The sequence below is a fragment of the Protobothrops mucrosquamatus genome, unplaced genomic scaffold (assembly GCF_001527695.2).
Source record: "Protobothrops mucrosquamatus isolate PMUCROS unplaced genomic scaffold, P.Mucros_1.0 scaffold42, whole genome shotgun sequence".
In the NCBI taxonomy this organism is placed as follows: domain Eukaryota; kingdom Metazoa; phylum Chordata; class Lepidosauria; order Squamata; family Viperidae; genus Protobothrops; species Protobothrops mucrosquamatus.
In genome coordinates, this window is record NW_015386424.1 from 1,344,531 (window position 1) to 1,361,519 (window position 16,989).

Here is a 16,989-nt window from a genome sequence, read left to right on the forward strand (position 1 = left end):
GACCACATTTGATTTAAGCAAGACATTGTTAAGTGAATTTTGCCCCATTTTATGACCTTTCTTCTCAGTTGTTGGGTGAATCACTGTAATTGTTAAGTTAGTAAAACAGTTGTTAAGTCCCCCATTGACTTTGCTTGTCAGAAGGTTGTAAAAGGTGATCACATGACCCTGGGACACTGCACTCATCATAAACACATGCCAAGCATCCAAATTTCTATTCAAATTGTGACAGCAACAGTTGTAAATGTGAAAAACAATCATAAGTTACTTTTTTCAATGCCATTGTTAACTTCAAATGTTCACTAAATAAATGCTTGTAAGTTAAGGACTACTAAGCTCAGAGTTGAGGAACTTCTCAACTGTATGAATCAGACATGTTTCCAAGATCTATTGCTTTTGCCCAAATGTCAAACATTACAACCCAAGCACTGCTTCTTGCATACAAGGATTGAAACAGCTTTTGTTATTTGACTCACCTTTCCTTCCCAGTGGACACCACTGGACTAGTCTGCCAAATTAAGTGGTGAGTTCTCCTTTATTGTGGTCTTCAAACAGAAGCTGAATGTTCTAGTAGATCCTGCACTGAGTAGAGGTTTGGAGTAGACGACCTGTGAGTCACTGCCAATTCTATAGGTCTATAAAGAAATCTGTTGCACAGGAGGAAAGATGGACTGGCTGTGACCATCCGCAGCAATCTAATGAGCATGGTGGTAAAGCTCTGTAATTTACTGTCCCGGAGAGTCAATTATCAAAGCTTCCTCTTATATTTCACACAATAAGGATAGCTCTTCATGGTAGTCTTGAACTTTCCAGGACACCTGGTGCTTTTCTCATTATATCACGCCTTGGCTATTATGTTTTGGAAACAAGAGCTACTGTGATAGCGTTTGATCAGTATTTTAGCAGTAGGGTAACTTGACTTTTTGTATCTGATAGTGAAAGACACTATCAATCTCCAGTCAAATAAGATTGCACACATTGTCTTTGGTTGGGGAGCTGGCCTTGTTAATTGATTTCTACTGCCATTATTTTGTAGTTCATTTTCAAAGCGGCAGATTCTAGAATTAAACCTTCCACTGCTAACAGATGAAAATCCCAACAGTCTATCACTAAAAAGACTTGTTAAAGCTTCAACTGTTTTTTTAATGTAACTTTCCCCCCCTTGTTAACAGCTTGTTTTGCTTTAATTGCCATGTATATAAGAGCACTTTCTTTTTAGCACTAACATTTCTGCAGAGGTGGCATTAAATTTGGAAGTCTCCCAGCAAAAAAGGAAAGGACATACTTGGGCACCCTGAAACCTACTGCATCCATAAGTTATCTTGCTAAGATATTTTAAAATCTCAGGTGACCAATATATTTTTTTTCTCAAGGAAATAAAAATAAAATTGAGTTTAGGTAACTGTTACATTGGCTGGCCAATTGAATTTGCCCAAAATATAAAGGGAATTACAATTCCATTTTCACTTCCAGGCAGTTGCTGTAGATTAGGTCATAATACCTTTGGAGAAACAAAAGAACCAAAGTAACTGCTGGCTGTTTTGATGCCTATCCTGCACCCTAAAGTTGGATACAACTGGTCAGGGTAACCTTTACCTTTATCTTACCTGTGTCATGAGTTACATGCAAAGTCTCACTATGATCTAGAACATGGGTGTCAAACTTGATTGCGTCACGTGATGTATCACAATGTTTTTTGCCTTTGAGGAGCCAGGGCCTGTGCTTGATGCATCCGGCCCATGGGCCACCAGTTTGATGCATCCGGCCTGTGCTTGATGCATCCGGCCCATGGGCCGCCAGTTTGACACCCCAGATCTAGAGCAAGAAATTCTCAGCAATTTAAAAGACTGAGACTCCCAGATAAACTTCTTGAATATGAGACTGAAGATGACCAAGAACTCTCTTTCTATGTCGGAATAGCCATTTCAGAATTCCAGAAGCTTGGACTGTCTCTTAAAATCTAGAATGCTATCATAAGATAGCACATTTACAAATCTTCAAAATCCCGCAATGCTGCCTAGTCCTTTGACTGATAATCAGATTGATGAAACTGCTTTCTTGCTTCCATATCTTGTAAGTACAGAAAAATGATAACAGCTGTTAGATAAATTATTAACTGTGCGTTATTCACCAAGCTTCAGTAATTCTTTCTAATCTATTAGAAAGATATTATTTTGATTCACTTTCTCTGTGTACATCAGGCAAATAGGTTGCTTTGAAGCAACTATGATTGATGATCTCAATGGGGAATTTTCTTCATATCTCTAAAAAATAAATAGAATCAAAGATTCAATTGTCAATAAATTCATTTAGGGAACTCATGGGAATATTTAGACCGCTACAGCCAATAGAGAAATAACTAGCATATATTCACACAAAGAGATATTGAAATACCTCCTTGCCAGCAATCAATGCCACCTAAGCAGAGATCAACAGCAGATTAATACCAGACATTCAGTCAAGCAGTAAATACCCCAATCAAGCAACTACCAAGTCAGACAAACAATCAAACAAACAATAAACAACAGCCTAATTAAGGAACTATCAAGAACATTCCCACCAACACTAACAGGGCAAGTCACTTGTATATAAACAGAGAGCAAACCCCACTCCATTCTAGCACTGATGATGTCATTTAGTTGGGTAAGGAAACATCTGCAAGAAAGCTACCAATCTGGACTACCAAGTATGTCATAGATATTTATTTATCGAATTGAAAAGTCTACAAAGACTCTGGCCAATGCACAACATTAAAAACAACAGGAACCAATATAACACAGACATGTTTTGGGTGACCATCTCTTCATATTCTCTACTTATTTTATAGTGAGCTGTCATTAAAATAAATTCCTAATACTATCGAAGTTTTTCAGCTGAATATGCATCCATAACCAATATTCATATATGGTTGGTGTATTTTTTTCTCTGTGCATGTAACTTTCTTCACATTTCAACCCCAATTGGCAGTATCCTGACGGGGGACATATTTGTTAGTTCCCAGTTTAATATTACACTATCTAACACCTTTGCTAACCTTGGCTATTCTAATAAAACTCAGAAAATGGTAGACTTGCATTTCATGGCCAGTTCTTTAGATGGTGTAAAATTTAGTCATTTCCAGGCAGAATCCGGAAAAGAATGTTGGGATTTATACAAACTGAAGAGAAACCACAATATAAGAGTAATCTCAGCTGTATATCATCTCTTGTCTGATTCTAACAGGTTTAGAACTGACTATAAAGCCCCTGGCACAATTATATTAATATGTAATTAAGAAATAAAAAACTGTAACCATTAGAATTTTTGAATATTAAGTTGGTGGATTGTCTTTTGATCCTGGAATCAAGCATGATAATATGTCACATTATTTTGCAGAAGTCTGTAGGAGAAGTTCAAATTCTCATCTGATTTTTGTTAGTTGAAGAAAATGCAGCTTTAGACAGTACTGAAATTGATTTTTTCATCAATATTAAAATATAATCTGATTCTTGAGCTGATATTTAATTTATTATGTATTGACACAGAGAAAAACAGAGACAGCAACATTTTGTCAGGGAAGACATAATTGATTTAGTTGTCCTCTTTTTGGTGAAATCTCATTTCATAAGTTGGGTTGTATTCAGAAGCAGTGAGGGAATAGCACTAGAGGCTTTTTCCCTTACCTCTCTGATTAAATGTTAGAGAAAATGTTGATCTAATGCCATTATTTTGAGATTGTTTCGTTACCCATGTGTTCCATTATTTTGATGTAGTGTCATTAGACTTCTGTATAATTGTTAAGAGTTGGATCAACTGTAAACTTCTGCAAACTTTTAAAGTAAATTTTTTTGTGCTGCCTACAACAAAATAACATTCATTTTTTTCTATAAGGCATTACTGCTCTTTTCTGCAAGTGCTTAATGCATGTACATAAGTATTTCCCCAAATTGTTAATCTGCATGAAGCCTAATGGAGAGGTAGGGAGAAGAAAACGTACATTTCTTCCACTAAAGTAGTGGAATGCCATTTATTGGAAAATATCACCTTATTCTAAATTGTATAATTGTAGGAAATGTATAAATAAAATTAAATATATATATGTGCAAGGTTGATTATTTATTTATATATATTTAGTCTTTTTATCTTGCCATTATTATTTTTGTAAGTAATTCAAGGTAGCAAGTGTACCTAATTTCTATTTTCTCCACAACAACAACTCTGTGAAGTGAATTGGGCTAAAAGAGAGAGACTGGCTCAAGCTGACTCAACTGGCTTTCATGTCTAAGGCAGGACTAGAACTCACAATCGCCTGGTGATTGGCCCAAAGTCACCCAGCCATCTTTCATGCCTTTGCATTATTGTCAAAGAGCCATATATTCCAAGATGTAATTTGTTAATTGGGTGCTCTTTTTGTAGACTGCTATTTTAGAATGAATATTGTCTGCAGAAACATAACTTGTAAGTATCTGGTATTGTGCTGAACCAGAAGGAACATTTAGAGTAGCTGAAACAAAATTTTGCAAAATTCAAATTTAATTTTTTTCTTTGGACTAAGAGGGATAACTGGTTGTATTACTCAGCATAAGAAACATAAGATGTGTTTATAACAAACAAATATCTAGGAAGGCAACAGCTATTTTATATAGCTATGGTTCATAAGTAGAATGTTTTGTTTCATTGAAACTTTTTTTTTCCTCATCAGGATCCAAACAGGCAGTTGGGGGAGGGGATACTTTACTTCCTACCTCTTGGCCTGGATAAATGATCTTCCTCTGTTTCAGCATAGATTTATCACAATTTAACACAGTTTCTTAGTTACAGGTCATCTAACTCTGGGCAATGTCTTTGGGAGACAGGCTGGCAAGCGTTCAATATTTCTGTACTAGTTCCATAGCAGGCACATACTGTGGGGGAACATTCTAAAGCACACATCGGAAATTTCTACAGTGTGTAAGGATTACACAGCTAGTGTAACTGATTCCTTGGTTGGTAATTCAGAATATAAAAAATTCAGATGAGTCTGAAAAGTCATCTAAGCACAGGTGATCTCTCTCCTAAGGAAATCATACATTACTAACATGTAAATCTATGAAAAGCATATTAGTCGTGATCCAATAGCTATAATGCATATGTAATAACATGGAAGAACACTATATAATCAGAATCATCACAATATACATAAATGTATGTATGTATGTATGTATGTATGTATGTATGTATGTATATATTCAAACCAACCCTAACACAATGGTTTAAAACAATGCAATTATATGGCAACACTAAAGACATTTCTTAGGATTTGTATTTATTTATTTAATTAATATCATTTCCACGCTCACTGCTTCCTGCTGTTCAGTTTCATTAAAATATTACCTGGCAATTTTGTCCGTGCAAGACATTGTGATTAGCTGTTCCCCAAGCAACACGCCATCCCATGTCTGAATTGCGTTGGCACATCTAGCTGGAATTGTTCCTTCTCCAGATTCAATCTTTGTTCGAAGATGCCCACGGTACTTTCTTACTATGTGCTTAACGCTGTTCACTAGGTTAAGACAAGGAAAACAGTGCAGTGAGAAAGTGACAACAGAATTATCCTTGTTTCTTTTAACCACCATGCACAGTGTTCCAACATGTACTGAAGCTCTCATTATTTGAACATCTTCCTGATAATAAACCCCACTAATGATGGAGGGGTGGTTTCTGAATAAGCATTGTGTTGATAAAGCCAAGTTCTCTGTCCACCTCCCACTTTTATCTCAAATAAAATAGTATACTCAGAGGGAGAATGTGTCAAATAACCTAAGTATCCATCAGATTATTATGATAGGTGCCATTCCTTCACAGTCCATCTTTCTGGAACATCAGCAATAGGAGTTTCTTAGGAAAGCATTAGCATCTCAAATGAGGGGAAATATAATTGTATTGAGTTAAACTTTTAGCCAGCTTAATTTATAGAACTTCTTCAAGAGCTATCCTAAATTCATACTATAGTATTCTAAGGATGCAATTCTGAATATATTTACATGGAAGAAATTCCCACTGCATTAAACTGAATTCATGAACTTGTGTCATAAAACAAAAGAAACCAAAAACCAAAAGGTTGGAAAATCATGAATTTTCTCAAAGCATTGGGGAAAAAAGTAGTAGTTGTTGAATTTATTCCTCAGCTATATTGCTGTCTTTCTTCTACTCCCCCCTCCCCAACTTTTGGCTTTGTTATGGTATATTTTTAAGGACATGTTAGTAAGAATTGAAGCAACTGATTGACTCTGAATGATGCCAACGAATGATTTACAAGAGAAAAAATGTAATGGGAAAAAAAATAAATTGCTTTAGTAACCTGGGATTATTAAGAACAAATTCATGTGGAACAGTCAAGTCAATTCAGGTCTGTTAATTTTTGTCAGCTCAGATCTGGTCATCATCTTTTTCTGTAGTTAAGGATTAGCAAATGCTATTTGCAATTTAATTATTAAGCATAAATCAATTTTTACATAGAAAATGCATCATCGTAGTCTATTACATTATTCATACTTGCAACACAAGGTAGCATACCATTATTTGTGTTTTATAGAAGAAGAACACTTAAGATGAAGGTTGCAGTTTAATAAGAAGTCCTGTGGCTTAAGCCCTAAGGAAACTGGGGAAAAACCTTTTAGTGGGAATATAAAAATACCTTCAATTCCCAGCAAAATAATGCTGTAGCTTGACAAGTGGATCTCCATCTACTAAAAAAGCCATAGATGGTGATCAACATATTCTATCCTGATCCCTTAATTCTTTGTATTGTATTTGTATTGTATCATATTGTATTTGTATTGTATTCTTTGTATTGAATTGTATTGTATTTGTATTATGTACTTGTCTTTCTTGAATACTTATGACTGGAAGCCCAAATATTCCTGTCTAGAAATGTTCAGGAAAATAGAGATCCTACTTCTATATTTCCGGGTTTGGAAAGATCAGAGCTAGCATTATTTTTATACCTGGGTGTATATCCTGGTCTCAAGCAGGTTCATCACTGTCAGAGACTATCCATTGTGAACAAGGCAAGGCAGCTTTTGCCTGGGATCTCTGCAGGTAATACAAGAGGTCTCTACAGATCTTCCACATTACCTTCCCACACATGTAAGCACAAAGCCAGCAGTGTGCCGCAGTTGCCAAAAAAGCCAACACAGTGTTAAGTTGCATTAACAGAGGGATAGAATCAAGATCACGTGAAGTATTAATACCACTTTACAATGCCTTGGTAAAGCCACACTTGGAATACTGCATCCAGTTTTGGTCACCACAATGGAAAAAAGATGTTGAGACTCTAGAAAGAGTACAGAGAAGAGCAACAAAGATGATCAGGGGACTGGAGGCTAAAACTTACAAGGAACGGTTGCTGGAATTGGGTATGTCTAGTTTAATGAAGAGAAGGATGAGGGGGGACATGATAGCAGTGTTCCAATATCTCAGGGGCTGCCATAAAGAAGAAGGAGTCAAGCTATTTCCCAAAGCACCTGAAGGCAGGACAAGAAGCTACGGATGGAAACTAATCAAGGAGAGAAGCAACCTAGAACTAAGGAGAAACTTCCTGACAGAACAATTAACCAGTGGAACAACCTGCCCCCAGAAGCTGTGAATGCTCCAACACTGGAAGTTTTTAAGAAGAGACTGGACAGCCATTTCTCTGAAATGGTATAGGGTTTCCTGCCTGAGCAGGGGTAGAACTAGATGACCTCCAAAGTCCCTTCCAACTTTATTACTATTACATACCTGGGTTGTGAAAATCTGAACTGACTGGGCTGGAAAATGATCAGATGTTCCAATCGCTTGCCTAATTTTCTGTTTGTTTCATCCTTATGAACACACACAAACACGCAGAATATAGGCCTTCAAGCTATTTTCTCCTTTATCATACTGAACTACTTTTCAAATTTCAGATCTCAGATTGTTACCTGGACCTCTGCCTTCCATTTCTGTACTTCAAAGCTTGAAAAGCAGAAATTGTAGAAAGGACAGACATGAGCATGTAGAAAAAAAGACTGAAAATACCAGCAATTCTGGAACCTATTGCACATACTGTAATTTACATGACTTTGATTATACTAAGTAAATGTTAGCTGGCAAGAATCAAAGCCCAAGCAGAGGTACACTGACAATCATAATTGCCAAATGCAAACTTGATTCAGACATACTTTTGTCAGCCATTTTTCAAATTCACTCCTATTTTAGGCCTATTCAGAAATATCCGAATCCTCCATTTTTATGCTTCATGTTCATTCTCTTTCATAAAAAGCTATGTGGATGAAAAGAATTCAATATTTTTTTCAGCTCTAAATCTATCCTGTGGCACCTTTTCAGGTGCAATTAAGAAATCTGAGTCTCAGCACCACCATAATAAATAAAGAAATAAAACAAATATGAAAAGCTGAATCTTAAAATATATTAATATCTTTGCATAATCTTATCTCCAAAATTTCACTATCTCGTATAAAATGTGGAAATCTCTTAAGAGAATGCAAAAGGTCTTGTGGGATATCATAATCTTGCAAAGTCTATCATTTTTAACTAAAATGTAAAAAAGGTTATTTCGTTTTAGGAGTTTATAGGTGCAACTTTAACATCCTGTCCTTTTGTCAAGCTCTTTGACATCATTTCATACAAATATTAGAGAAGAGAGACCCCTGGGAATTGCAGTCGTTTTTGAAGTTGAGAAACTTGGCCATGTTTGAACGTCTTCTGACTTGGGATCTTGATACACAAGTCTAAAGCATTACTTACAGGTAAGGAGCAATGTTTGAATTGGAGTTACAGAATCATAAAGTTTTTGATTTTCAGAACATTTGAAGTTGAAAACTGGTTGGGTAAATATAGACCAGTGGTGGCGAACCTATGGCACGTGTGCCAGAGGCAGCACTCGGAGCCCTCTCTGTGGGCATACATGCCGTTGCCCAAGCCTTGCCTGCCCCCATGACCCCCTCCTCAGCAGCAGCCCCCCTGGAGGAGAGTCGCCCCTGAGCGTGGCCCACACAGAGCAATGCAGCCAAGGACATGGCAGCCAGGCAGCGTAGACAAGACTCTGCCCTCAAGCCCCATCCCGCAGAGTTGATGCTGTGGGGCATGGGCAGAGGGCGTGGCCGCCATGGCATTGCCTGGGCAATCTGCGGTGGGCCCTGGAGGCGGTGAGTGGGGGAAGGGGTGGGGGCGGGGCGGAACCAGTTTTTGGGCACTCAGTCTCTAAAAGGTTCGCCATCACTGATATAGACTATTGCCTGAAAAGGCACAGACATATAACATGTAGAACTTACATGCTCTGCATGTAATCAATAGGAGCTCATCCTGAGGTCCACCTAGTTGGGTATTGGGTATGTCTAGTTTAATGAAGAGACGGACTAGGGATGACATGACAACAGTGTTCCAATATCTCAGGGGCTGCCACAAAGAAAAGGGAGTCAAGCTATTCTCCAAAGCACCTGAGGGCAGGACAAGAAGCAACGGATGGAAACTAACCAAAGAGAGAAGCAACCTAGAACTAAGGAGAAACTTCCTGACAGTGAGAACAATTAACCAGTGGAACAACCTGCCTCCAGAAGCAGTGAATGTTCCAACACTGGAAGTTTTTAAGAAGAGACTGGACAGCCATTTGTCCGAAATGGTATAGGATTTCCTGCCTGAGCCGGGGGTAGGACTAGATGACCTCCAAGGTACCTTCCAACATCATCATCATCATTGTTATTATTATTATTATTATTATTAATTATTATTATTATTATTATTATCTTGCAGCACAAAGATCCGTCCTTAGTTTTTTTAAAGGGCTTATCTTCATGAAGACACCTTCATCTCATTCACTCACCCAGCACAGAGGCAGCTGTCTTCATTTTTTATATTTCTTCCCTTCTTCTGGCCGATTTCTGCCTCTACTAATGACCTCACTGTGATGTTGATGAGGATGGATCAGGATCTGGGATCTATTCTATTCCTAATAGCCACTTGAGGTTGCTGCAGGCATGCTTCCTTGGGGCATTGAATTCTATGCTAATTTGGCTTGGATTGCAAGAAGCAATCTGCTTCTTTGTAGTTTTGTAAACGCACAAGACCAGTTTCTTATGCACAGGCTGAATTCTCTTTGGGAAGGTTGTTAGACCTAGATTTTAAAAAAAACAACCTTATATAATGCGGGTACTAACTTAGAAGATCAACTTAAACTGGAAAGAGACTTTGGTTCTGTCAGTTGTGTGTTACTGGTATAATACATACTACATACTCAGTTTACAGAGATAGGAGGCTTATTGGATTCAGAAGGTTACAGGGAGCGAGCCTGATTTTGTTGAAATATTGGAAAAATGGAGAAGATAGGTGGATTTCACTACCTTTCCCCTTTCCTCCTTAATTCAAGGCAGTTCAAATTATTGAGATTCTGCAGCAGTTGAATATTTACAAGGCTTGTTGGGATATGAGCAAATAGCTCAGTAGAACTGCAGAGATGCACCAAAAACATGTGCCAAATAAACCAATTTTTACTAATAACCACTTGCACTTAGTGGGAGCTCCATTTCTTTTGGAATAATTATTTTGAGGGAAATTGTTCCAAAATATATTTTCCAAATATGTCTGGAGCTTTATCATTGTTGCTTAGTCAGAAGTTCTCGTCTGCCATTGCGAAAAATGGTGAGATTGATTCGGGCCTCAATAGATCCTAAATCTTTGTGATTTTTGCATTATTTATTATCCCTCTTAATTATCTTCACTAATGGTGGGTGGTGGGGGGCAGGAAAAAAAAGGAGGAAGAAGCTGAGAAAACACAGCCAAAGATATGATTTCATCCAAAACCAGGTGTTAGTCTGACCTCAGCATTAGAGAGGACCAATTTAAAAATAATTTGGTATAAGTTTATGGTGTGTGCCTGACTAGACTTTAGAAGTGTAAATCACTGCTCGGAGTTTCAGAGAAAGAGAAAGAGACAAAGAAAAAGTGCCGAATTACTAATATCAGCGATATACTTTAAACGTATAGAGATAAATCCTCCCCTTAAGAATGCAGTACATAGTCAGTTCGATTATTTCTGTAATAATCTGCAACGAGTCAGCCTTTTTTTTTTTATCATGACAGACAATACATTTTTAGTAAAAGGAAAATTAAAATTCTTTCTGTTTTTTAAAAAAATGTTGGAAATGAATGGTGATTAAACAGAATCATATGAGTAAAAACCTGTCTGAAATTCACATGTGGCTGACTCAGAAGTTCATTTTCTCTTTCTCTGCTTCACTGCATCCTGCTTTTTTTCCTGTGTCAAGGGGGTGAAGAGGGGGAGAAGCTATCTTTCATTTCATCCCTTATATACTGGCCTCTGAGTTTATCACCATAGTTTATAAAGAATTGGAAGGATGCTTCATGATCAAAGCAAGTTCAAATAGCAATAAAATATGCTATAAGAAGATTTCAATGCACTCTTTGGTTGATTCATTGGGGAAGACCATATTTTAATACATACAGTTTCAAGTTATTTTTAAAGCTTCTTTTCAGTTTCTTTAGAGCGTTGTTATATTACTGCAACACAGAATACAAAACAGTGGACTGGCCATTCTGCTGCAGAAAAACAACAAGTAATCTTGCAATACTCTAAAGATTAAATATGTTCTGGAATATCTTAATAAACAATTCATACATTGTCCGGTCAGGGCAGTTATGCTGAAGAACCTGTTTGAGACTGTTTCAGATCAGAGGTAGAATTTCACCCTACAGTTGTGACTGCCATCTTGACTTTTTTTTTCATAGTCTTTTCACATGGATGATCCTTATTTTAGATGTACTTTTTGACTTGTTCGTTGGCCATGGAGCTTATGAGAGTTCTGGCATGGAGGAAGCCAATTTAGAAAGTCAAAGAATGGTCAGGCTCAGAATTGGACAACTCACCACGGCCAACTTGCCATGGGATTCAATTAATTCCTTTTATTTTTGTTGACCACATTTTTATCAGAATTATTTATCTCTTGTATCAAAGGAAATCCTTCCTATTTTGTAATGCTTTGATGACTAATAAAAGGAGCTAATCCTGCATTGAATTATCCCGTGAGCAAGGTGGCTGTGTCAAGTTGCAATTTCATCCTATTAATATCCCTACTAAAAGTTTTAGGATGTTCTTGATATAACTTTATTCAGAACAACTAGAGTCCTATATCTGGTTTTCTTTTTAGATCCAGGAGTCAACTTTCAAGTTCAGAGCTTCTTAATCTTTTTGTGCCCTGAATCTCTGGTGCAACCTATGGACCCCCTTCTCTGAAAAATGTATTTCAATGCACAAAATAAAATGCATGGATATAGATCATATTTCAGAGGAAACCAATTATGCTGAAATACAATTATCAGAATATTATCACTTCAATTATCACTTATCACATATTGAAGACAGAGCTTGCTCACTATCGCTAGCTCTCTCTCATCACATTAATAGATAATCATGGAGCACAATTCCACTCAGAAGCCAGTTCTTTATAGCCAAGCATTACTTCAAAAATATGCAAAACTCTGTAGCTTTCATCTGTGAGAGAGGAACTGAGTCTGACCAAATGCAAATCAAGGTGTTTTTTTTTGTTAAAAAGCCTGAATTGTTTAAAAAGCAGGCTAGCTCATGAAAAGAACCTTATTGTACAAGTCTGAGGATTTGAATTTCACCCGTCTCATACTCTGCAGCATGAACACACCCAAGTTCTGACTGATAGAGCTAAGGTACATTTTCCACTTATGCTATAGTTTTCTGATGTTGTCTTTGTATCCTACCCAGCCAACAACTGAGGCAACTTAAACAACTTTCAGCTGCTCCACTTTTTAAGTAGTGTTTTTGCTGTTTTCCCAACTGAGGTTTTGTGATGGACATGATCTAGAGTCCTTGATCAAGAACGTAGTTGATGTGATCAGGGGTTATAATATGTCCAGCTTCTATTAGCCAATAGAACAGCTAATCACAGACTATTATAGGCCTGCTTCCATATTTCTGATTGTTGGACAATGTCCTGCATGGTTGTTTGCAGACAGACGAGGTCAACTGGCTTCTACAGATGCAATTGTCTATGTAATGCTAGATAGCACTTTCCAAAAGATTTGCAAGATCTAGACAGGCTCCTAATACACAAAAGTTTAGCACTCTTTTGCTAGATTTACGTATGTTTGGAAAACAGGATGTAGTGCTAGATCATTTTTGCTCTTTTTATCCAACCCAAGGATGCTGCCAGGAGAAAGCACTGGGCTCTCTTGCCAAAGATTTAATAGCTTAAAGATGGTTATAAAATTAGGCCAAGAGCTTCTGTGCAACCATTTGGCTTTTGTCTGTGGAAGTTTGCAGCCTTGAGAGCCTAAATCAGCCTCTACAAAACAAGACACTGCAAATTTCTGATGTGGTTATTTCAAAATATATAGCAGAACATCATTATGTTTTTTGTTTGAGTATCTATCTCCCTTCCTTTTTCTCCCATCCTTGGTATGAAAGGAAAAAAAAAGTTGTTTGTTACAAGTAAAATGGCAAAAAATGGCTCAAAACCAATATTTTCATCTGCTTCAGTTTTTTTCTCTTTAGGGGTAAAACAACATTTCTGTTTCTCTTCCTGTCTTTAGGTTTGAATGTTGATGTAGAAATAATGCAAATTAATCAGAGGAATCAAAATTCTGCACAGGTGGCTTGCTTAGAGATACCAATCAAAACAAGCACAGCTTCAAGGTTTCAAGAGTATTATTTTTAATTACTAATTGCACAGTTCATCTATAATTAACACTTCAGACCCACCATTTTGAAAGTGCTGCAGGCCCCATAGGGGAAAGCATGGACACCTGAGGAGAAAATGCTCACAGAATGAAAAAAATAGTGTGATTAAAATCAACAAAATATGAAAAAAGGGAGGAAGAAAAGAGGGAAAAAGAAAAAAATCCATATAATAATTATAATTAGTGTTATAAAATGAATTCAGTCTTTAAGCTTATCATTAAATTTAGACTATATAAAATATATAGCTTCATCTTCATATTGTTTTAGGACAGAGAAGCTTATCTAAACAAGATAATTATTTACAATGTTAAGAAAAACAACAACAATAACAACAACAAAATTTAAGGTCTATCTCTTTTCAAAAATTCTTTGAAGAATCCAATGAAACACAACATAATAAATATAGTTTAATACCTGGACCTACTTATTCTCCAATACTGGATATTCCAATTCTTCATTCCACAATTCAGATATATTGCTAACTATTTACTATTTCATCCCAAAATTAAATTCCATTCAAATTTTGTACCTCATAAGGTTCCTAAAATTGCAGGTTCCTTGGAAGTGCATTAGTTATTTAAAGTTTTTTTTTGCAGTTATATATATTACCAAGCAAATATTGTAGGTCAATCATATTCAACACACAATCTCTGAATATTTTTGAAACAACCATTGGAAATTAACTAATTTAAAATAGTGATCATTTTTTTAAAGCCCAAGCATTCCAACAAAGCACCTTCCCTGCTCCTTTAATATTTGGGTTATTCTACAATGTCAGTTTCTCATGTGATCCAGGAACAAAACAGAATTGCTTCCCTATGAATAAGCAAATATGGAAAATGAAGTTCACTGTTTAACAGAACTGGACTATAATGTCTGCCAATATTTCAGAGGTGTTACTCTTAATATTCTACCAAAAGAGGAGAATATTCACAAATGATCTCCTCTCTCCTATATGTTAAGTTGAAAATATGGTAGGCTGCAGAAAAATTCAGTTTTATTGGGGCAGCAATGCAGAATTCTCAGCCAGAATTAAGGGGAAGCTGGGAATTTTGAGAGGGAATAACGTAGTGGAGGCTCAGAATTTTAGGAATTATATTCTCCATATACTTCAGACATTCAGGAAGACAAATTGGAGAACAATGCATTACCCTTAGAAAATGGAGATGCATGTGAAAAAGTCAATATGCTGAACAAGATTATCTTGGAAATAATTGCTTCCAATACTTCATTCATGATAATGATATTTCAATAATAAATAAGCAGAGAACCTTGCCAGTCTTGACTGCTCTCTGAAATCTATGTTAGGTATTTTAAGCTTTAGTTACAAACTACTTACAAAGAAATCTTACACCCAATATTACTTTTGCATTTATGTCAATAGTCAAAACTATGTGATAAAGCCAATTTTCATATGTAAGGTACAAGAGAAATTAATGGTTTTCTGAATAAAAATGTGGCAAAAAGAGATCTTTGCCCCTGGTGTTTTTATCTAACTCAGCCATACAAACTTTGAGCTCTTAGTTAAGTAAATATAAAACTCAAATGCAGAAATTCAGTTGAGAATATTTGGACAATGTCCATATAAAGAACACAGAATACCCAAGCTGGCATAATATACTATCAAAGGGAATTGAAGTTTCTTCTCAGAACACCCAATGTAAAAGTAATCAAAATTCCAATGCAGATAGTCCTTGACTTACAACCATTCATTTAATGACCATTTGAAGTTATGATGGCACTGAAAAAAGTGACTTATGACTGTTTTTCACACTTATGACCATTGCAGCATTCCCTTGATCACGTGATCAGAATTTGGGCATTTAGGATGGCTGCTCTGTCTTGGGTTCATGTGATCACCATTTGTAACCTTCCCAACAGACTTCTGACAAGCAAAATCAGTTGGGGAGCCAGATTCACCTATCAACCACATGATTAACTTAACAACTGCAGCGATTTGCTTAACAATTGTGGCACAAAAGGTCATAAAATGGGGCACAATTCACTTCACAACTACCTTGCTTAGCAACATAACTTTTGGGCTCTATTTTGGACATAAAACAAGGGCTACCTATACCCTTTTCACCCTTTTCACCCATTGTACCACTTTTAGGATATGGCAACATCCGAGTACCACCAGTCGCCCAGCAAGGTGTGAAAAACTTGATGACCAAAACAACAAAAAAAGAAAAAAAGTGATAAAGTACAGATAGTCCTTGACTTACAACAGTTCGCTGAGTGACTGTTCAAAGTTACAATGGCACTGAAAAAAGTGCCCCCCAAGCCACAGCCAAGCAAGATACCTGCCTGCCCACCCGGCAGCGCTCTTCCTCCTGTCCGAGGTTTTCATTGTTGTGAGCATTTCTGTTGAGGATTGGCAGCGGGGGTGGGGTGGGGGTGTTTGGTTTTTATTCCCCGCGTCTGCTGGGTGGTTGCAGCAGGTTTTGGTCACTTCACATGACCCTGGGACACTGTGACCATCATAAATATGAATCAGTTGCCAAGCATCTGAATGTAAATCACAAGACCCTGGAGATGCTGCAACATTCCAGCTGATCGGCGGTTCTTCTGGGCTCAGCAGAAGCGCCAGGATCAGTGCTGCTTTCCAGGTGATTGGTGCTTCTTCAGGGCTCAGCAGAAGCACCAAGATCAGTGCCGAGCTCCAGCTGGAGCCTGGTGCTGATCCTGGCTCTTCCACTGAGCCCTGACAGCCCTGCAGCTCCAGCCATCTCTCGCTCAGGCTTGTGCAGTGCTGCCACCGGTTCAGCTCATTCCCCTCCCCTGCTACCACTTTTCTAGGATGGTCACGTACCACCTGCCAGGTGCCAATGTACCACAGGTGGTACCCGTACCACTGGTTGAAAAGCCCTGACCTATACTATAGTCCATGTAAATTCAAAAATAGAAATGTTAATATCAACTCCCATAAACCAACCAAAGGATGTGGGAAGCTGGATGATTTACTATATAAGGAATAGGTTTTCCAATAGTTTCGTTGGATATTTTAACAACTGTTTCTTACACTAAGTTCATTTACATACTGTTTGGGTGAGTTATGCTTTAAATCTGTAGTTTCATAGTGCTTAGATAAAGCTTTCTAAACAATGCATTGCTAAATAGAACTTTCTGAATGTTTCAATTGGGCAAGGATAGCAGCTACATAACTGCCAAGGTCTACATCCCAGACTCTAAATGAGTGCTCACCAAACTTTTTCTTCATTACCCAAAGCTGCTTATTACTCAATGTAGGTAAAACACTTTGT

At 37.2% G+C, this 16,989-nt stretch overlaps 1 protein-coding gene across 1 annotated transcript in view; it reads right to left on the reverse strand.

Moving 5' to 3' along the window:
* ADARB2 (adenosine deaminase RNA specific B2 (inactive)) overlaps positions 1-16,989 on the reverse strand; it is a 136,233-nt gene that overhangs the window by 16,412 nt on the left and 102,832 nt on the right. Inside the window, exon 8 of the mRNA XM_029283249.1 lies at positions 5,353-5,521. Coding sequence (XP_029139082.1) covers positions 5,353-5,521 — 169 coding nt within the window. The remainder of the gene's footprint in view (positions 1-5,352; positions 5,522-16,989) is intronic.